General features: G+C 41.7%; 1 protein-coding gene across 2 annotated transcripts in view; it reads left to right on the top strand.

Annotated features, from left to right (window-relative positions):
- The window catches only part of MAT2B (methionine adenosyltransferase 2 non-catalytic beta subunit), a 378,228-nt gene extending 355,700 nt beyond the window's left edge, over window positions 1-22,528 (top strand). For both annotated transcript variants that reach the window (XM_085617836.1, XM_085617835.1), the window contains exon 7: window positions 20,748-22,528. In XM_085617836.1, the coding sequence (XP_085473962.1) occupies window positions 20,748-20,918 (171 nt within the window). In that variant the 3' untranslated portion in view covers window positions 20,919-22,528. The remainder of the gene's footprint in view (window positions 1-20,747) is intronic.
- Window positions 22,529-22,781: the final 253 nt, after the last annotated feature.

A 22,781-nucleotide genomic window follows, 5' to 3' on the forward strand; every position in this document is an offset into this window, starting at 1 on the left:
CCGGCGGTTGCGACAGTGAGGAGATCACGGCCTCTCTTTCTTTTTCTCTTGTGGCCTGATCAGGCTTTAGGATGGATGTTGCCATCGTGCTGTGCGGCGAGCATGTGCCTGAAGATCAGTGTTGCTCCTGGAGGCGCAGCATATCTTGCTGCAGTTGGGGAGGTCCTCTTCCAGGTTGACATCATGCTCCTCAAGCGTGGCCACACGCTGTCCGATTTCTTCCACGTCCCTCCCCACCTACCTGAGGTCCACTGTGAGCTGGCCCCTAAGCTCCTGAATATCCGCTTTTATTGCAGCAAAGAGATTCAACATGAAAGCCTTGGTGGCAGGGGAGTCGTCGCTATCTGCCGTATCTGGGTTTTTCTCGCCAACCATGCTGGCCGACCCCTGCTGCTTCATGAGCAGCTCCTTCAAAGTCTTCTCCCTCTTGTTGCGCGCTGCCGCCATGTCACAGTAGCCCAGCAGCCCGTGCGCACCGTAATCACGATCTGCAGTGGCAGCTCCAAGTGTTCTGTATGTGCTAGATGGGGTTCTGAGTCTGTGGGACCCGTAGCCTCTCTCTTTTCCCAGTGGATCAGTGTGTTCGCCTTTCGTTTAATGCGCCGATGGAGCTGCCCAGGGCTTCAGGGCAAGCAAGCGCCATGGACCTCCCCAGATCTCAGCCCCAAGAGGAGTCTCATCCACACACACCGCAGTCTGGGCTCACCATTAGGCGGGCGAGTAGCACAGCCAGGCCCGTGCGGCTCGCAGGGGCACCGCGTCGGCGGGCACACACAACAGCGGATCTGCCGGCTCTGCTCCCCTGGTTGACACCCCAGCAGCGGCCGTAGCTCCGGCCTCTCTGCTGTTCCAGCCGGGTAACCGTTCAGGTCAGCCGAGCCCACCGCTCCCACAGCACTCTCCATCCGCCGACCCACAGACTGCAGAGTCCCGTCAGGTCACGCCGCACAGCGCCTGGTGCCTGCTCGTTCCTCTAGTTCGTCAGGTAGGCCTCTTTTCCACACCGAAGTGGAGTCCGGCACCTCCCTCGCCCCCGGCCGTGAGACTCGGCCCTCAGGGATTGTCAGTCCGCCGCTCCATGCTGGTCAGCTCATCGGGGACCTCTGACCTCTCCGCGCTGCTTGTCTGCTAATCCTCCCACCACAGCAGGCAGGCCAGTTTGTCAGCCGGGCCTGTGCGCCCTGTCGGAGGTCCGCGGTGGGAAGGAGCACAAAATCTGCGCCAGCAGCAGTACCGCTCTTCTCCGCCACCACTCATCCGCTAGCCGGTAACCACCACTCCGTCCACACCGTTCGTCCGCCAGCCTCCGAGCCACAGGGCGCCGTAACCAGGCCACACCGCTCCCAATTGGCACCTGATCGCCGCTTCCCTCGCTTGCGGCTCCGCTAGGCCGCTACCCCACGGCAGCGGGGAGGCCGTTAACTCAGAGTTTCTGGCGGGGAAATTCGACCCACTGGTGCCGCTCGGTCGTCCGGTCCCGGTATGTTGTCAGAAGGCACCGGAGAAAGGCGATATAATAATGCTTTAGCTTGGCGGTGCCGGAGGGACACGATCCTGTGTCCTACCTCGCCGCCATCTTGGCCATGCCCCAGAAGTTCCTTTATCGAGCGCCTGGGCTGGTAGGGATTCCCCCGCACAAACTCAGGTGTATGCTTTTGTGGATTAACGCGTATTCCTGCAGTATTTTATTGGCGGGTCCCGGAGTGGTTTCAGGCTGTGGCCATCTTGCCTTGCGGCAAGCCACGCCCCCCCTAGAACCTATTAAGGTTTGTGGTCCAGAAGACACACTCTCTTGTCAAGGTGCTAGCATTCGGACTCAAATCAGCACCAAGAGTGTTCACAAAGTGCCTAGCAACAGTAGCTGCACTCCTAAGAAGACAGGGAATTCATGTCTACCCGTATCTGGATGACTGGTTGGTAAGAGCAAGCTCATACAATCTTTGCAATCAGCATATACAACAGGTGATACAGACACTAGTTCGGCTGGGTTTTTCAATTCATTGGAAAAAATTGTCGCCAGAACAAGTAAGGGTGTTCCTAGGCGCAGAATTAAACACAGTATTAGGGAAGGCGTTCCCAAGCAACAAGAGGACATTAGCTTTACTGAAGTAGACTCCTCTTTACCAGAAGAGGCAACATCTGACAGTGAGGACAGTGGGGAAAATACTAGGAATGATGGCATCATGCATTTATTTAATTCCCAACATCCGTCTACACATGAGACCATTTCAAGAATGGCTCCAACAACAGTGGTCACAGTCAATGGGGAATTGGGAGGATCTAGTGGTTGTCACGCACAGAGTTCATCAGGAGATGGCATGGTGGAACAAAACAAACATATTACGGGGCAGACCTTTCACACAACCAACCCCAACAGTAACCATAACAACAGATGCTTCCCAAAAAGGGTGGGAAGCGCATATGAACAATCTCAAGGTACGAGGTTTGTGGACATGCCAAGATGCAGTGAAACACATAAACTCTTTGGAGTTGAAAACAGTGTTCTTAGCTTTGAAAGCGTTTCAGAAAAAAATCTACAGCAAGAAGGTGTTGATTCAAACAGACAACACAACAACCATGTTTTATATAAACAAACAAGGGGGAACTCAGTCCGTAGCTCTCTCTACTCCAACCCAAGAAATTTGGGAATGGGCAATCCAAAGAACATAGACATAGTAGCAATACATTTACCAGGGAAGGACAATATCAAAGCGGACAGACTGAGCAGACAGACGTCATCATCCCAAGAGTGGGAAATGAATCAATCTGAACTCCTTAAGATTTTCAGGAAATGGGGGACTCCACAAATAGACTTATTTGCAACACCCCACAATGCAAAATGTGAAAGCTTTGCATCCAGGCAACTGTGCAATCAGTCCCTAGGGAATGCCGTATGGAAGGACTGGTCAGGGATATTTGCTTACGCTTTTCCCCCGATCCCACAACTCCACAAAGTGATCCTAAAATGCAAAATCAGCCACATGACAATGATGCTCATTGCACCACTGTGGGCCAGGCAAACTTGGTTTTCGAAGATAATGGAAATATCTCAAGGAACAATGCACAAATTACCAAAGAGGCAAGACCTACTAACAATGCAAAGCGAAAAGGTGCTACACCCAGAAAAAGAGAGCTTAAGCTTAGCAGCATGGCTCCTGAGGACTTAGAATTTGCACACCTCAAACTGCCAGAAAGTACAATGGCTGTTCTCAGAGAAGCAAGAAAACCAACGACAAGAAAATGTTATAAAGCAAAATGGAAAAGATGCACACAATGGTGCCTTAAAAAACATCTAACTAAGAAAATTACAAAGGAAAGAACAGTTCTAAAGTACTTGACTTATTTGCTTCAGACTAACCTAAGCTACACTTCACTAAGGGTGCACTTAAAAGCAATTGTAGCATACACAAGAGGAGAAACAGGGAAGAGTTTCTTCACTTCTCATGTGGTCAGAAGGTTCCTAGAAGGAGCAAAAAGAATAGCACCACCAAAGATGGTTCCAGCGCCCACATGGAATCTGAACATAGTTCTGACACAATTGATGAAAGCACCATCTGAACTGCTACATAAAGCAACACCACAAATGCTCACTCTAAAAACAGCTTTCTTAGTAGCAATCACATCTCTACGCTGAGTTAGTGAACTACAGGCTCTAACACTACAGGAACCCTACTTCCAAATACATAGTGATAGAGTGGTCATGAGGACAGATCCACATTTTATCCTAAAGGTGGTATCACAATTCCACATAAATCAAACAATATAAATTCCAAGTTTCTTTCAAAAGCCAAAGACAAAGGCAGAAAAAACTCTGCATACACTTGACGCTAGGAGAGAAGTCATGTACTATATTGAAAGAACCAAAGAATACAGGAAGACAAAACAATTCTCTGTCTCTTTTGCTAATAGCTTTTTGGGAAGACCAGTAACCAAGAATACCATCGCAAGATGGATTGCACAAGCCATTCAGCTATGTCACAAACAAGCAGGTCAAACATTACACGGAGCACCACGGGCTCACTCAACAAGAAAGACGCCAGCTACAGTTACTCCAATTCAGGACATTTGCATCGCAGCAACTTGGTCTTCCATACACACATTTAAAAAGCATTACTGTGTGGACATCCAAATGAGTAAGGAAGCACAAGTGGGACAAAAGATCTTACATCATCTATTCACACACCAACTCTCTTCTTCCACCCAGCCACCACAAGACTAGCAAACCGCTACAAAGTAATGTGAATCCAGAAAAGATTCACGCTGCAAAACTAATAGTTTCTTACCTGTCGGTGTAGTTTTGCAGCTTGAAGAATTTTCTAGATTCACTAGCAAACCCATCCTCCTCCGCCAGGAAGGATGAGATGACAAAAAAAAAAAAAAAATCAGAAGATGATGACCAAAGGTGGGAGATTCCTGAGGAAGCCCGTCGACGTCACGGAAGGACACAAAATGGTGGTATGTCGACACCCACCAACCACAAAAAATTTAAAAAAGACCCAACCACTAGATGGTGGAATAATGCACAGCATGTGAATCCAGAAAATTCTTCAAGCTGCAAAACTACACCGACAGGTAAGGAACTATTCCTTTTTTTCCCCTTGTTTTAAAAGTGGTTGGTGAAAATTTAATTTGATGCGTGATGCGGTTCACTGTTCTATTCTATTTAAGACTGGCCACAGTTTATATATTGATGGAACAAGCATGTTGCTTTTGAATCTAGTGTTACATTCAAAGCAGTCTTGCATGATGCAAAGCACAAAGTGCACAGTCGCCAAAAAGATGCAAAAATAAAAGGTGCTTTCCTTGGAGTTCTCCTTTCACACTCAGTATAAGACAACATCATAACTTTTGTATCATATACTTGGTTAAGTCTACCAATGTGCTTACTTCCAAGGGTGATTGGCAGCGTGGATTCCAGAAATAGCCATTCAGTCGCAAAGATGTGCTCAGTTAGCTTATATGTCTGAATCGTACTTGATTTGAGTTAGATGTTGTCTGGTAGTTACTTTGCAGATTTTTTTTTTGAAGGTCCAGTGCATGATCGCGGTGTAAGTTACTTGCCTCTAAACAATTCTGCTTTGTAGCTACCCTCTTTTAAATATTCTATTGACCCTCACTTCCTCTCCCTTACAAAGGTGGCAGTGTGTTTTCCCATGTATACTAAAAACAAAATATATGCCTGTGATTAGGGATTCTAGTTAGTCTGATATGTTAATTTTAGAGGATGGTAGTCAGCTTCTTAACATCAAGTATTCCTTAACATCGTGTTCCTTAGTACGCTAGTGTCTGGGGAAAAAGTCCTTTATGTAGCTAAAATCATTAATCACCACTTCTGCAACAAAGGGAGGACAAGCATGTTTATTCTATTCACAAAATGAAACAGCTGGGAGAGTGACCGCACCAACAGAGAAGCACAAGTCAGTCTCAAATAACATACGCTGTGACTCCATTCTTGTAATACTATTTTTGGCAAACAACCATAACTTCAATACAATATTAACAATAGAAAAAGATTCCTACTTTTCCGTTCTGTCCCACCCAGTCTGCACACATTTCCTCAAAGTGCAGCTTTCCTGTTTTCATGACTTTAGCAGTCCTGCTACTTATACAAATCTAAGTTTGGAACATCCTCTGCTGCTCTGAATTTCCTGCAAAATATTCAAGTGACGAAAGTTCCCAGACACACACAATAGGAGGAGAAAACACTTAAAGTCAGACAGCATTTAGACTTTTCTTCAAAGCAGGCTGTTAATTATTACCAGATAAATGTGCAACTTGTACTTTAACCACATGTTTAAACAGCCTCATCCAAAATTTGCTTCTTTACATGATAATAATGCTTTGCAGTTTCTGAGTGAAATACAGGTAAAACAGAATAATGAACAGCATGATAAGGGCCTAAAGCTGAATTAGGGTTTTCAGTCCTTTCATTCCCCTCTCAAGTCGATTCTTCAACTACTTCTTCACTGGCCCTGTACATTTCTCCCACTTTTATATTTTGCATCTCTTTATTTTTTTATTATAGGAAACATACCTCCCACCTTAGCTCTAACCCTCTTTCAACATGCTAAGATAATTTGAAATTCTAGCGACATCAATAGCAGCAGAACTATTATAGGCAACAATGCCTTAGACAACCCCTGACATCCAGGACGGACCCAGTCGAACCAGCCAGTGAATCACTCATCTGGAGCACCCCCTCTTTCTTTAATTGTGTATGCAAATTATGCAAAGTCGATATGGCCTGAGTCAGGTTTCCTTTATCGTCATAATTTGCTGGTATGAAAGTGCAGCATACGGAACCAATCTTCTTGCACACCCCCCTTCCGATCTGTCATCAAGTCCAATATATAACTATGCTCCATTACCGTAAGTCTGATTGAAAGCAGTTCCTCTTTAATAGCATTAAAGCCATCTTCAATCGCATTAATGGTCTTCATTAATTTCCACCAGGTAATTTGCACCCAGTGAGCAGTTGCTTTTGCTTGAAACATGGGTAACAGACTCCCCAAAAATTTTGTGGCGTCATTAAACAGCCTATACTCTTCGGGCACATCCTGCCACACTGAAGTTCCGAGGTGCTCAGCCATTCTTTTTCTTTTCTGATAATGTGGCAAAGTTGATGCGTTACTCATAGAATGCAAATGAAAATCTTGTATTCCTTTTGCTGGTATTACCATAGACTGGGTGTGCAGAGTCACCAGAGAGCAGAATCTACTCCAGTGGGGGGGGGGGGGGGGGGGGTAGTTCAGTGTATATTCGAGCGCCACACTGCCAGCAAAAAGTCCATATGGCTGGAGGTATCACCCTGCATATCGGCATTGTATATAGTTGAGCCACAGTTGAGATTACGTCCCACTTTAACAATCCCATTTCCCTGAAAGCAAAGAGAGAATCTCATTAATTTCACAGCTAGCATAGGATGACGTTTAGTTCCAGTCCATCAAATATCTCTGTATGTTTTCATCCCATACTTGCTTTTACATCTTCAAATCTCAAAGTACTAATTGTTTCCGTGCCACTCAATAAAGATACGGCTCTACATGTCGACCTAGCTCCAGTAAACCATTTATTATTGCCAAATACTGATGCTTCAATACTTAATACTGGCCTGGATGCACAATCTGGGGGCAGTGGTTTGGTAAAATAATTACTACAGGCGGATGATGGATTAGATCTTCCTAGAATACCTAATTCCAATACCACTTCCTCCCAATTTACACAACTATATTTCTGCCCTGCACCCTTCATTCTGGATTTCTCTTTCATTATCTCTGTCAGAATTTGTAAAAATTCAGGGGTTGTATCAAATCTAGTTGTATTAACTCGGGCAGTCACATTACTAACATGAGTTGGCTGTACCTGTGCTTTGATCCTACTCAAGAAAAGATGCAATAAACAGTTTGTTATATTAACAGGCACTTCTTTAGGATACACTAAAGATGGCGGTTCTATGGCATGGGGAATAAGAGAACGTATATAACTACTATCATTTTGTCTATTGGTTTCTATATTATGCATTTTTTATACCACAAATTATCAAGTGAAGAATCATGCAAATGATGTATATCTATTTAACCAAAAACAGTTCTGCGAAAGCATAATATTTCTTCCCTATGGGTGGGGTCTTCTGCACATAATACAATAGCACATTATCAGAGTAATTATCATAATCACTGAGCTCATTATTATAATATGAGAAATAGGATTTAACTGTCTCTTCATTGTCTCATTTACTCTTGGACCATTGCCTCCTCCCCTCTCTGCTGGAGTGAGGCTGAAAATGGAATGAGGTCTGTTACGTGCACCCAGTTCCACATCCCCTCCAGTTTTGCTGCTGCAGGGAAGAGGTATGGCGCCACGCCCAGGGCGACTGACTCCGGAATCTGGGATCACGGTTCGATCCCTGGCGCCGGCGGCAGATTAGCCCAGCACCATGTGACTCTGGGCAATAGATTGCTTAATCTTCCCGACGGCCCCCAGCGCCTAGAGACCCTTACGGGTGATTGTTTGCGCTTTACAAATGTGGATATTATTGGCGTGCTGTGTTTCTTGGCAGAGGCCTAGAAATTTGGGGTCTATCCATGTCCTCACAAAATTTTGCACGAAGACTCAGGAACCTATGCTTATTGTTGAAGACAAAGGCCGGGGTGGAGCAGTACTGTCGGCCTGTTGCAGCTGAACCTGTTTAGAATAAACTTGCACAGCTTTTGTTAAGGCAGGCATGTATGCATTCATTTCTTTTTTGTCTTTTTTTTTTTTTAGTTTAGAAAGCTTTATTGAAAATGATAATCCAAGTAAAACATCAGTACAAAAAGAAAATCATCAGGCAGTGAGATAAAGCAAGATAATTGAATTCTCACAATATATACAGAATGCCATAAAGGAAGTAGGAAATGTACTTAGGGAAAAAAGCTTTTAAAGGTATTTTGTTTTGTGGGCAGGGAAGAGCAAGAAGAAGAGAAGGAAAGAGAGGAAGGGAAGGAGGGTAATAGGCAATCTAATATACAAAGTGAGTATCATAGAGTTAACATAAACTAATATAAGTACAAAAAACTAAGTAATGGGCATAATTGAAAAAGAATACAGGTAACAAGAAAAATTTAAGGAACATTTCTAGAGAGAAAATTAGTTAAAGGCAACCATAACAAGTCTTTTTTGATCAAAAGGGGTACAGTGGTAGCAAAGGCACGATCAAGCCTATGGTGATGGCATAATAAATTCCACCAGGCATTGTAGGAAATCTTTGAAGTATCTTTCCAATTGGTTGTGATTATCTGTAAGGAAATGGCTATATACAAATCTATAAATTTACGTACATTACATTGAACATTCCATATAGGTGAGGCACCACCCAAAAAGATATGGACAATCTCAAAGGGACGGTCAGTAGCTAATATATCGTTTAATTTTAACCAAATACGAGAGCAAAGGGATTAAACCAACGGGCAGTGAAAAAACATGAAAAAAATCCATATCCGCATAAGAGCAAGACCAGCATTTTTTTGAGATGATTAATTTAAAATGATGTAGATCAGAAGGAGTAAAAAAAAGTCTGTTGTAAAAAAAGTATAAAGTCTGTGTGGTACTGGCAGAGCGGGAGATAGTGTGTAGCTTAGACCATAAGGAGTCCCAAACCTGAAGGGGAAATTATTGAGCTAAATCCTTTTCCCATGAGAGTTCAAGTTTAGATTTGAGTCTCTCAGCAAGGGGACGGGAAAGTAATTTGTAGATGGCAGCAGCTTTGAGAGGAGTAGAAAAGTCTGGTAGAGGGGGAAGAATTGTGTCAGTAGTGGTAAGGGAAGTAGTTTGGGAGATAATAAAGGCTAGGGAATTTATAAGCAAGGGATACTGGGAAGAGAGGTGAAAAGAAGCACAAATGTCGGAAAAATCTCTCAAGGAATTGTCTTTAAATAAGTGATCGTAAGTAATGATGACTTTGTCAATCCATTCTTTCCCAAAAAGTGCTCTATTATTTATCTTTAAGGATTTGTTATACCAAATTGGAGTTAAGGAATGAAAAACTGATTGTGAAAGGGAGGAAACAGTGAGAGAGCAAGTGCTTTGGAGTGTTTAAATAGGGGAGTGAGAAAACGCTGCGGAGGTTGAGATAAGCGAGCAGCCGTAAGAAATGAGAAAGGCGAAAGTTGCGCAAGTTCTATTGAGCTCCAGGCTGTTAGGGGAGGATCAGACGAATCAGATCAAAAAGGCCAAATTTGCTTTAAAGTAAAAGCAGAGTGGAACCGAGTGAGGTTGGGAAAATTGACTCCACCTAAATCTTTGGGTTGTTGGAGACGAGAGAGAGAAATCCTAGCTTTGCGATTATTCCATAGGGATGTTTTTAAAATGCGATTTATCGTTTTAAAAAAGTATAGTGGTAGGGAAATTGGAAGCATTGAGAGATAAAAGTTAACAATAGGAAGAAGCATCATTTTAATAGTTGCCAGCCTCCCCACAAAGATAAAAAAAGGGGAGACCAACTATCTATAAGTGAAGAGAGCTTTTTAAGTATATCTTTATGATTAAGAATAATGGTTTCTCTAATGGTGTTAGCATAAAGAATACCTAACCATTTAATATTTCCAGAATTCCATTTGAATCCAGAACCATGAAACATGTGAGGAAGGCAAAATTTGTTAAGCGGTAAAACCTCAGATTTGTCTATATTAAGTTTGTGACCAGAGACCAGGGAGTATTCTTGTAATAAAGAGAAGAGTGAAGGTAAAGAAGTGGTTGGATTAGAGATATAAAGTAAAATATCATCTGCATAAGCAGTTAACTTAATATCAATGTTCTGAAATGTGAAGCCGGTATAATATGGGAACGTCGAATTTTTTCTAAGAAGGGGTTCTAATGCAAGAATGAAAAGAGGGGAGAGAGGACAACCTTGTCTGGTACCTCTATGCAAAGAGAAATAGTGAGACTGAGAGACATTAACCCAGATAAAGGTAGAGGGGGCAGAGTATAACAGTTGAATATATTGAATAATGGAAGGGCTAAAGCCATGCCACCTCAAAGAACCAAACTTGAAATCCCAGCTAACTCTGTTAAACGGTTTATCAGCATCCAGTGTAATCGCGGCGATTGGGGAATCCATCTTTGAGGCAAGGTGAATGATGTTGAGAAGGGTTCTGGAATTGTCAGTAATGGACCTACCTTTAACAAACCCAGATTGGTAGATGTTAGTAAGGTTAGGAATGACTTTATTAATGCGAGAGGCCAAAACTGTAGCATACATTTTACAATCAGTGTTAATTAAGGAAATAGGTCGGTAATTTTTACATAGGGAGGGATCTTTATCTTTTTTAGGAATTAAACATAACATTGCCTGCGCAAAGGAACCTTTGGATTCTCACTGGGCGAGAAAATGGTTAATCAATGACAGTAAATGCGGTAATAGGATGTCCTTAAAGTGAAGATAGAAATTAACTGTAAAGCCATCCGGGCCTGGTGTTTTGTCTTTGGGTAGAAGAGTGATGGCATTGAGTAATTCCTTTTCTGAGATGGGAGCATCTAGGGAAGAAAGATCTGTAAAATTATCAGAGGATCTAGGAATAGACTGAAAGAAAGAGTCAATTTGTGCAGGAGAGGGATCTGACTCAGGAGTATAGAGGGAAGAATCATATTGGACAAAACAGTCAAGGATTTTATCATCAGTATGCTGACGATTTCCATGTGAATCAATAATGGTTATTATTTTAGTTTTTTGATTTTGAGATAATTAGCTAGGGATTTGCCCGCCTTGTTGCGTCCCCCATACAGTTTGGCATGAAATTTGAGAAGATTATTACATGCATAGTCCCAAGAGTGTTTGTTATATTGCATTTTCACCTTAATGAGAGAAGAGAGTGTGTCTGAGGAGTTCGTGGTGAAGTAAAGATGTTCTAGGTCTTTAATTTGTTTAACAAGTTGAGATGACTGTGATAGGGCTTTTTTCCTCTTTCGGGATACAAAATCAATAATAAATCCTCTGGCAGCAGCCTTGAACGCATCCCAAATAAAATGAAATTGAGAAGTAGAGTGAATATTAGTTTTGAAGAATTCCCCCATAAAAGGCGTGAATTGTTCAGTAAACTGTGAATCTAGGAGGAGAGTATTATTAAAGCGCCAGCACCGAGAGGTGGGAGTAGGTGAGGGATAATCCATGTCTATTATAACAGGGGTGTGATCAGAGATAAGAATGGAACCTATTTCTGAGTTAGTCATAAATTGGAGGGCATTTTGAGTGAGAAAAATATAGTCAATACGGGAATGTGATGCGTGTACTGGAGAAAAAAGGAAAATTCTAGAGTGTCAGGGTGAGATAGTCTTCATGAATCTATGAGACCTCTAGAAGAGATGGCTTTAAAAAAATACTTTTGCATCTTATTAGGAACATATCTGGTGTGTGATTTCTGGTCTAGAAAGGGATCCATGAGTTGGTTACAGTCACCATCTACAATTAAATCATCAGTCGCAGTGAAGAAAGAAGCTTGGAGAAGTCATTTCAAAAAGTTAAATCTACACCATTAGGGCCATAAACATTGCAAAAGGAAAATGTTGTATTAACTGTGATATCTAAAAACAACCATCTACCACAGTTATCATGAAGCTCATTATGTAACTGAACAGTCAACGATTTATGAAACAGAATAATAACACCATTTTTGTTGGTCACTGCCGGGGAGCAAAAGGCTTCCCCAACCCATTGTTTACGTAAGGAAGACAAATCTTGTGAATTGAGGTGAGTTTCTTGTAACAATGCAACATGACATTTTAGTCTCACTAAATGAGATAAAACACGTTGCTTTTTAACAGGATTTCGAATACCTTTAACATTCCAAGAAATGACTCGAAGACCATTCATCTCTGGAAGTAAAATAGGAGTAAGCAAATGGAGGTAGAGAATTCAAAGCAGAGTAGAAAAAGAGAGAAAAAAAGAAGAGAGAGATTGGATAAATATTGATAACAAGGAAGAGCGTGAAGAGAAGAAGCTAAAGCATGTGACCACCACAGCAGTGGAGACGGGAATAGATTAGGAGAACATTAGAGTACCATAGGCTGAAATAAGAAAAAGGAAAATGTAGAGTGAAGTAGATAATCTAGATGTTGCCAAAAAATAGAGATGAGAGGGATAAGGAAGAAGGGATCAAGAAACAGAAGGGAAGGAAAGAGGGAGAAAAGGGAGAGGAAAGAGAATAGGATATAGAAGAGGAAAAGGGGGGGCAAAATCCCCCAGAAGAAAACATCAAAAGGAGGATGGCAAAACGCCAAGGGGCTTTAGCCACAAAGGACAATTGAACAAAAAACATTAATGTGGGAGGGGGGCAACGAAGAGCAAGACAACCGCACGAAGAAGAGATACCGAAGAGGATAGGTCACCATATAACATGAAAAAACTATTGAAAGGAGAATCCAAGACTAAAGGCAACCAAATGGAACAAGTGAAGGGAACTTACCAAACACCTAGGGAAGAACAGCAGCGGGATGGAATGCACAATACAAACACCAGGACAACACGGAAGGAGACCTTCAACAACAAGACCGCATAGGGGAAAACCTGCAAAACATAAGAAAGGGTGACCAAAGGAAACATGAAAGCTACATTCTGCATATGGGATTTAAATTAAAACAAGACGCGACAATAAGACATTAACAGAACATGAAGGAACTTCCGAAGGTCTGCAGGATCTTCAAAACTAAAAGTTCTGTCTTTATAGGTCACTTTGAAAAAACAAGGATGGATTAAACCATAACGTGCATTCATGGATCTCCACGCCGGTCTGAGGTCTAGAAATTCCTTTCGACGGGAAGCAGTAGGTTTAGAAACATCTTGAGTGAAAAAAACATTATGCCCCGACCAAATCATCTGCTTATGTTGCTTAGCAGCTTGGAGAATCGTCATACGGTCGGAGTACAAGAGGAAGTAGGCAATTATACCTCTAGGTTTAGATGTAGGAGATGTAATCTTTGGCCCTAGACGATGAGCTCGTTGTATGTTGAAGTCCGAAGATTTTGGGAGGCCAACAATTTGGAGAACTTGAGTTTTCAAAAATTGGATCATGTCAGACCCTTCAGAACCTTCCGGAATACCATATATGCGAAGGTTGTTGCGCCTATTACAATTTTACAAATCCTCCGTGACCCTTTTAAACTTGCTGACTTCCTTGGTGAGTGTGTTAACTCTGGCAACAACATCTTGAGTGTCACTGATCTTTTGTTCTACATCAGAGAGCCTCGTATCAAGGCTAGACCATTTGTCATCCAGCCTCTAAAGTGTGGCGACGGTGTCTGTCATGAAGGGACGAATGAGACGAAGTTCCTCCATGATGTCCTCCAGAGTAAGAGGCAGCGGTGATTTAGATGGGGAAGGTGGATCTTTTTTGGTACGTTTACCAGACGAAGCATTAGGATCCTTTCGACTTCCTGAAGAGGTCCCATGAGGTTTATTTGAATGTGTGGAGTCCATGTTGAAAATAACACAGCAAAAAAAATTGCAAGAGAAGGCAAATTGAAGACAACAGGAGGAACAGTAGTAATATTAATGAAGAAGTGCTGAAAAAAGGAGTAACGCAGCACCAGCACTCCGTGAGATAAAGAAATGTCAATTCCACAACACGGTGCGGCGATGAAAGGTGTTGAAAGGTGAGGTGTTGGAAGCACGCACCAGAGGAATAGGGAGATATCATTGGAAAAAAACCGAAAAAAAAAACCAGCAGCATTAGAGCGACCAAATAATAGAAAATTAGATTGTACAATCTGTGCAAGCTGGGGACATTATGTGACGAGTGCTCGCAAAACTCTCCTCTCCATATTTATTTGAGTATCTGAAGCCAGAAAATACATGGGAGGCACTGAGGAGAACCAAGGAGCAAAAAACATGCAGGAGAGTGAGGCAAAAACCACAATAGAAAATAGCGTGGGTTGAAGAAAAAAGCCTCCTCTATATTGGAAGTAAATTGCAGCTAGAAGTGACCAGAAAACAACGTTGCAGCATGAGGAAAGAGAAACGCTGCGTAGGAATGAATCAAAATGGCGGCCGCTAACTGAAGAGAAACAAGATCAGCTGATAAAATGACAAAAAGACCGCGTTTCGGTCTGAAAACTTGCCATAGTGAGCCTTGCTACTTCCGCCGACTAAATAGGTCGTTTTTGCGGAGTAGCGCTGCTGGAACAGGATCCCTTCGTCTGCGAGCCGGCTCGACCTAGCGGAGCTCTTCACGTGTCGACCATCTTGCTTCGCCGCGCGCTCCCGTGTGCATTCATTTCTTGACAAACACTTTCTGATGCAGACTTGGTATTAGAATGAATCATTTGGTTTTGTTTAAAAGAAAAATTTGAATGCCTCCCTGTTACGACTTGGTGAGGGGTTAAATGATTATCCTTTGAAGGGGCATTTCTTAACGCATACAGAGCAAGGGGAAGGCAATAAAGCCAATTCTTTTTCAATGTGTCACAAATTTTTGACACTTTACTTTTTAATAAGCCATTCATCATCTTCACTATTCTTTAACTCTCTGGGTGTTAAACTGAGGTACACTGGTGTTCCACTCCTAGTAGTTTAGTAAGTTGCTGAATTAGTGTGTTAGCAAAGTGTTTGCCATTATCGCTGAGTAATGCCGCTGGAACCCCCCACCTCGGTATGACCTCTCTCACCAGGTATTTGGCTGACTGGGCAGCATCACACCTGGAGCAGTGTCCTACTTCAATCTATCGTGAAAATGGACACACCACTACTAACAAGCACCTATATCTGTTACATTTTTGTATCTTATCTACAAAGTCTGTGTGTAACTCTATCAACTGACCTATTGGTCTTGGAATAGAGGATGAAGGCATTTTTGGTGATCTCTTATTAGAGTAATGATAACACACACGAAGCTAGGAATATGTCAACTAATGATCCTAGATTAGGGATAAACCAGTTTTTGTTTCAGTCATCCATCATTACTCTTTTAGAATTGTGTGTTGGTGAATGAAGTTGTCGAAGGGCTGTTACAAGTAGAGACTGGGGCATTATAACTTAACCTGAAGTTGCTGATCTATAAAGGAGATCTGGAAATCCAGTCACTCCCCCACCTTGATATCCAGAGACCTTTCTCATGTTGTTGTGCTGCATCTTGAATGTCTAATAAAGCCTCTGTAGAAATATTCTCATAGTGTTTTATCATAACTTCATCACCTGCATTTAAAGTGTGCACACTGCATGTTTTCATTGCATATAAAGAATCTTCCTTTGCCGCTGTATCAGCAACTTCATTTCCCTTAGACACCAAATCTATTCCTTTTGTATGTACCTGGCACTTGACCACTGCTACGTGACATGGAATTTGTAATGCAGCAATAAGGTCAGCTAAGAGATGTTCGTGTGCTACTGGTGTCGCATCAGATTTGAGAAATCCTTGTCATTACCATCTCTTCAGTCCTGAGTGAACTGTGGAAGCTACATATACTGAATCAGTGTATATCGTTACTGGCTGACCCTAACAAGCCTGTAGTGCCTTTATCAATGCTTTTAACTCCGCCACTTGGGCTGAGTCTTGGGATGGCATGGGTAAGAGGTGCAATGTGTATAAGGTATAATCTGTAGATGTACCAATAGCCTCAACAACCGCTGCACCTGTCTGCCTTTTGCCTGCCCCCTTGTCTATCTATCAGGAACCATCAATAAACAATTGTCGGCAAACAGACAAGGGGTCCTTATGTGCCTCTTGATCATCTTTCTCCAGTGTTACACTACAGTCATGATCAGTGGGCTCTAGTGGGTGCATTAAAAAAGTTGCAGGACATTGACTGTGTGTACTCGCTCAATGCAGATCGAAGGGTTTGCCAGTATTACTTCATAACGTGTCGCTCTTTGAGTGGTCAGTGTACTTTTACTTTTCTGCAGCCCAGCAAATGGAGAGTGCTCAACATACAGCTTTATGGGTATCCTGCCGTAATATTACTACTCTTCTCTTTTCTACAACAAAAGTTGCTGCAAGCGCTCGCTCACAAAGAAAGTGACCTTTCATTACTGGATCTAATAGCCCACTAAAATAGGCGACAGGTTTGTGAACTACCGGGTATTTTTGAGTAAGGACTGATATTATGGAATCCTCTGTGGCAACAGTAAAAATCTTTGTGTAGTCTGGATTTTTTAGCACTAGGGCTGAAGCAATTGCTTCTTTCAGTGCCTGAAATGCACTTACACTGTCATCCGTCCACTGTATGTCTGTGTTGTTAGCTTTAGTTTGCTTCATTACATATAACAGTGGCCGTATGATGGTAGCATAATCAAATACCCTCTGACTAATAAAATTACAAAGACGTAAACGTTTTTGCATTTCTCTTACTGTCTTGGGCTGAAGTTGATCACTTATAATTTGTGTTCTAGAACCTGCTATCTTTTTGCCTTCTGCAAATCCTACTTGGCCCAAATATAGCACTTCCTGTGTACAAACTGTAATTTTTTCCTGTCCACTTTGTATCCCTTAGTAGCAAGTAGCGTTAAGAGATTGACAATGTTCAAATCACATTCATATTCTCTCTTACTACATATTAGTAGAGCATCTACATATTGCAAGACTGTACTGTCTGACCGGAAATTTAACAATTCGTCTCAACACTATTGAACACAGATGGAGACTCACAATAGCCTTGTTGGAGTCTAGAGTATACCAGATGTTCCTCATCAAAATTGAAGGCTGTCAAATAGTGACTGTCCGGATGTAAAGGTATGCTAAAAAAAACCATTCTGTAGATCCACCACAGAAAACCATTTGCTGTCACTTGGTATATTAGTCAATATCACAGATGGGTCTGGCACTATGGGGTGCTCTGCTAATACTATGGCATTAAGGGGGCGAAATCCTGTACCATCCTCCCAAGTATTATCTGTAGCTTTTTTTACAGGATAAATTGTGACATTACATGGTGATGAACAGGAATACAGGACTCCCTGATCCTTCAGTCTTTATATTGTACCTCTAACTCCTTCTATTGCTTCTTTGCACAGCGGATACTATTTTACACGGGGCAATTGTGCACCTGGCTTCAACTTTATCTTGAATGGTTCAACAGATAGTATCAGTCCTACCTTATCTAGAGCTGATGTCCAGAGTCAAGGCGGGACAGCTTCAAGCACTTCAATATCATGGGAGGGGGATGGCACATCAGGTAACATGGTCTGTGCTCGGTAAACATGCACTAACAAGAGTGCGGTGTGTGTAAACTATCTCAGTCTTGGTGGGATCGTCTGAAAATAATTCTGACTCAGAAATGTCTCGTGGTCTCAGACCAGGCATAAGAAAAATCAAGACCTTCCAATTCCTCTATCATCATCTGATGCCACCAAGGCGCACCACCTACTTGTTATTTCCATGCACTCAAGGTAAAGGGTATTCACCTGTCCCAGTTCGTCACCACTAACTTGCATCCAGAAAATTAGTCTAGGTGGCAATTCCATCCATCTCCCTAAATGTATTTCCTCAGTCTTCAGAACCTTAAGTACTGAATCTGCTAGCAATTTATAATGCATTGGCTCAGCCCATCCAACCACATTTTTCTCTGGTATTCTTAGCAGGAAGAAAACCTTATTGTCATGTTTAATTTAGACATAATATCCCTTCCTAATAAATTTGCTGGTGAGTTTGGGAGTAAAGGAGACACTCCTGGGTTTGCACTCCTGCCACCTCTATGGGCACATATGTTGTGTACGGAATGCACTGTACTTCACCAGAGAAGCCCCTCGTATCCAAGGTGGATTATTATTGTCTTGTTTTAATTTTACTGAAATGTCTCCTGTTAGGGACACTGTTCCCTCATATACCTTTTCAGGTTTAAGAGAATCTTTATTAATTGTTTGAGCAAGATCAACCTCCCTCATGTTTAACAAGTCAGCAACCTTTGGTGTAATTTTGTCTATGTCAGTCAGGGCTATTAAAGCTGGGTCTTTGTAACCTACAGCTGGAACATCAGCGTCCATGGAGTCTACTGGGGTAGTGGATTCCTTATCTTCCACTAACAATGATGGATACATACCCTTTCGACATAAGGGCCCTTTAACCCCTTCAGTGCCACGCCCTTTCCCCCTCCTGTGCCGGGCGTTGCATTAGTGGGTGGGGTTCATGACGACATAGTCTCGTCATGGGCACAGCGCGACCGTGCTCCATGACGAGACTATCTCGTCATGGGCACAGAAGAGGTTAATTATCTCAGAATATGTCGGAGTGGTGCTGTGGATTCCACATGGGAATCCTGACTGAATATCTTCCACGTGTCTAATGATGCTAATCTTTTTGTTCTTTTATCACCTTTATATGCCCCTAAGATATACGATATTACATGGGCAATCACTGTATTATCAAAAGAGCCATATGGGGCCATGGAACCAGGGAAGTCTTTGTACCTTCTGGCCTTTCTCAACAATGTATTTTTATAATATCAGATGCTGTTAGAAATGTGGAAATAATGTGGCCTAAAGGAGTCCCATTCTCTCCCTGCCTCCCCAAAGGAAGATTTCTTAAAGAAAGGCATGACCTCACAATTTTTTCCTTTACTCTACCGGAATATCGTACTATTCCTGTTCGTGGGGAAAATACTTGTGGACTATAAGACAGACTGCTCTCTTTTGTTTAGCCTCGTCTTCAGTTATCCCAAAATAAGCAAGTTGTGGGAGACTTACAAGAGTTTCACACAACACACCTACACTCAAATCAGATAGAACTAAATTACACGGGATACATCTACCTGGTATCCTGGTAGACCCACCTCTTACTATTCTTAAAGGCTCCTGTCCTAATGGAGTTAACACTAAAAAAAACAGTTGGGACCTCTTATAGAATTCCTATTTCTCTAATAATTCCAAAAGGAAAAAACAGTCAGCCAAGTTTAACTAAATACACATCTATTTCTCTGATGATTCCTAATAAAGGGTCTGTCTGGATCAATAAAGCACACTTATCTCTCTCTCTCTCTCTCTCTTTCTCTCTCTCTCTCTCTCTCTCTCTCTCTCTCTCTCTCTCTCTCTCTCTCTCTCTCTCTCTCTCTCTCTCTGTCTCTTTCTCTTTCTCTTTCTCTTTCTCTTTCTCTTTCTCTTTCTCTCTTTCTCTCTTTCTCTCTTTCTCTCTTTCTCTCTTTCTCTCTTTCTCTCTTTCTCTCTTTCTCTCTTTCTCTCTTTCTCTCTCTGTCTCTTTCTCTCTTTCTCTTTCTCTCTCTCTCTCTCTCTCTCTCTTTCTCTCTCTTTCTCTCTCTTTCTCTCTCTCTCTCTCTCTCTCTCTCTCTTTCTCTCTCTTTCTCTCTCTTTCTCTCTCTTTCTCTCTCTTTCTCTCTCTTTCTCTCTTTCTCTTTCTCTTTCTCTTTCTCTCCTCTCTCTCTCCTGCCTCTCTCTCTCTCTCTCTCTCTCTCTCCTCTGTCTCTCTCTCCCACCCAACCCCAAAGGTCTGCCAGGATTAACGAAATACACGTCTCTGTTTGTAACAGTTGTAGATCAATACACAAGGAATCAACGATCGCCCTTTTTTCCTACCTTGTCTAGCCGCTGCAGACATCCCCCAGAACCTCTGTCGTCCTAAAAACAGATCTTTCGTCTCAACGGGCAACGATATGTTTGCCAACAGCCATAACTTCAATACAGTAATAACAATAGAAAAAAGCTTCCTGCTTTTCTGTTCTGTCCCACCCAGTCTGCTCACATTTCCGCAAAGTGCAGCTTTCCTGTTTTTGTGACTCTAGCAGTCACGCTACCTATACAGATCTATGTTTGGAACATCCTCTGCTGCTCTGAATTTCCTGCAAAATATTCAAATCACGAACGTTCCAAGAAAGAAACAATAGGAGGAAAAAAACACTTAAAAGTCAGACCGAATCTAACCCTTTTTTTTTTACAAAGCAGGCTGTAGATTATTACCAGATGAATGCGCAACTTATACATGCACTTTAACCACACATTTAAACGGCCTCATACAAAATGTCCTTCTTTACACGATAATAATGCTTCACAGTGTCTGGGTGAGAGACAGCTAAAACTGAATAATGAACAGAATGATTAGGGCCTAAAGCTAAATTAGGGTTATGATTCCTTTCACTAGTTTCCCAAGTTTGATAAACTTCAGAACTAGCCAAGTAAACACACACTAGTTTGTCACAGAATTACACACGGGGCTTTGCATTTTCTGACTTTTAAGAGTGTTTCCTTTGATCTTTTCCACTGGATGTGTGTTTGACCTTTAAACTACTACAAGCAAGTCACTATGTAATGTTCTTGCTGCTCTTGTGTCTTCCCTTAGATCACAGATGCACCTGCAGCCACTATACCCCGTCCATTGAACGCCAGACTCGACTGTTCAAAGCTAGAAAACCTTGGCATTGGACAACGCACACCATTCCAGATCGGGATCAAGGAGTCGCTGTGGCCTTTCTTACTTGATAAACGCTGGAGGCAAACTGTCTTCCATTAGTTTGCTTTACCGATATTTGAAGGGAAGAGTGTAAGATGTGTCTGAAACTTTTTATTGCAAGCAGAAGGATTTTGTAGGGATATAAAAAAAAAATAGCTTCTTTATTTTTCTTTTCAATGAGGTGAAGGTTTTACACGTTTGTGAGGTGGAGCTATGTTCCTTTGCACAATCGGACAGAGGAATTTTGCTTCAATTATTCGATTTTAGTGAATGCATTTATTAATGCTTTCTCAGCGCTATTGTTTTCCTATCTTTAGCAATAAGCTTACTCCTCTTGTGTGCAAACAGTCACTATATGTGCAAACACCTGAAAAGACTCCTGGAGATTTTATGGTGAATGTATCTGTTTAAACACTTTATCCATTGTGAACTATGTAGAGCCGACACCAAACAAACAGCATTTTTGCTGAAGTATTACAAGAGTAGCAGCAAAGTAGGATGCCCTTTTAAGAGTAACTATTCACAGTGGTAAAGGCACCTTTCTTAACGCCCTAAAGCACTGCAATGTTTAACTGAAATTATATCTGTGATTCTGTTTTTTATTTTCCTTACATTCCCACCTCACATTTCCAAGCCACCGACATGCATACACATTACCACAGTGGTTTTGTAAAGCAGTAACTATTACAGATCTAGGAGTGATGCCATGGCTCCTGACTTCTGGAGTGTTCTTTAAAGTAAAACTGAAAGTATGCTCTAATGATATTTATTTTTTATGCCAATTGAAAGGTTGGTTAAAGCAATCTCATTGGATGCTACAGAACCCTTGCCAGCCTACGTTGGCGATTTTAAGATGGTTTGCATTAAACTCTAATGGACCTATTCAAATCAAAACCGAACCATGTCTACGATGCTGTTTACTAGGGAATTATATTTTCTATAAGAAAAGGTAAAAAAAAATATTGCGTGCTTTGCACATTAGTAAGCCATCCTGTGTAGAAGTCACTCTTTGGGTGTGTTACTGTTTAATGTTGTTGCTGTTATGTATAGATTTAGCTGTTGTTTTTTGTACTCAGTGACTTGAAAAACGTTTTCTGACATCGGACTATGAGAAATTTAAGACTAATTATGTGCACTATCATTTTTGCAATGACTGATTATTCACATCAAGTGTATTTTCAAATACTTACCAAGATGCTCTGTTTTCTTGAGAACTTTCACAGCTTGGAAAGCACAATTATTTGTCTTTGAGTATGTTTAATCCATATTTAGTGGAATTTTCCATTGGCAGGGTATTATTGTGTTACTTGGCAGAAGTCCAACGTTGTGTCACTGAATGGAAAGATATTTTTGTAAAGCAGATAATCAGAGAAAGTTTCTTTACTGTCCACTGGCTTGTTGTCAATAGCCTTTACAAGATGCACATTGAAAGAGTTCTTCACACTGCTGGAGAAGAGCCTGCTCCTAAATCATATTTTTGATTCTTCAAATTTCGGCAACAAGATGTTTGCAAATCACTGAAAATTTCCACAGTGGCTTTATTTTGTCTTCTAACTTATTCAGATATTTCCATTTTCTTTGCCATCTAATCTGTTAAAAAAAAGTGTATTTCTCAAAATACTTTATTTTTTCCAGTTAATTATCAATAAAATGCTTTTTGTCGTGCATTACCAGCAGTTTCAGTATTCTATTTTTGCAGAGAAATATCCTTTGATGTTCAAGGGCCTGTGTCCTATTTGAAATGTTACATTTTAGCAGACATTATAAAAGAGTGGAAAATAAAAATCGGGGCACACCAGATGGAAGGATTTTGGGTTGTAAAAGCTTTTGAAATCATGGTTGACTCATTGAAATTGTATCTGGGCCACCCCCATTCTGCACTAAATGCAGCATCTTTGACTTCTGGAACTTGGAAAAGTTATT

The sequence above is a fragment of the Triturus cristatus genome, chromosome 7 (assembly GCF_964204655.1).
Source record: "Triturus cristatus chromosome 7, aTriCri1.1, whole genome shotgun sequence".
NCBI lineage: Eukaryota > Metazoa > Chordata > Amphibia > Caudata > Salamandridae > Triturus > Triturus cristatus.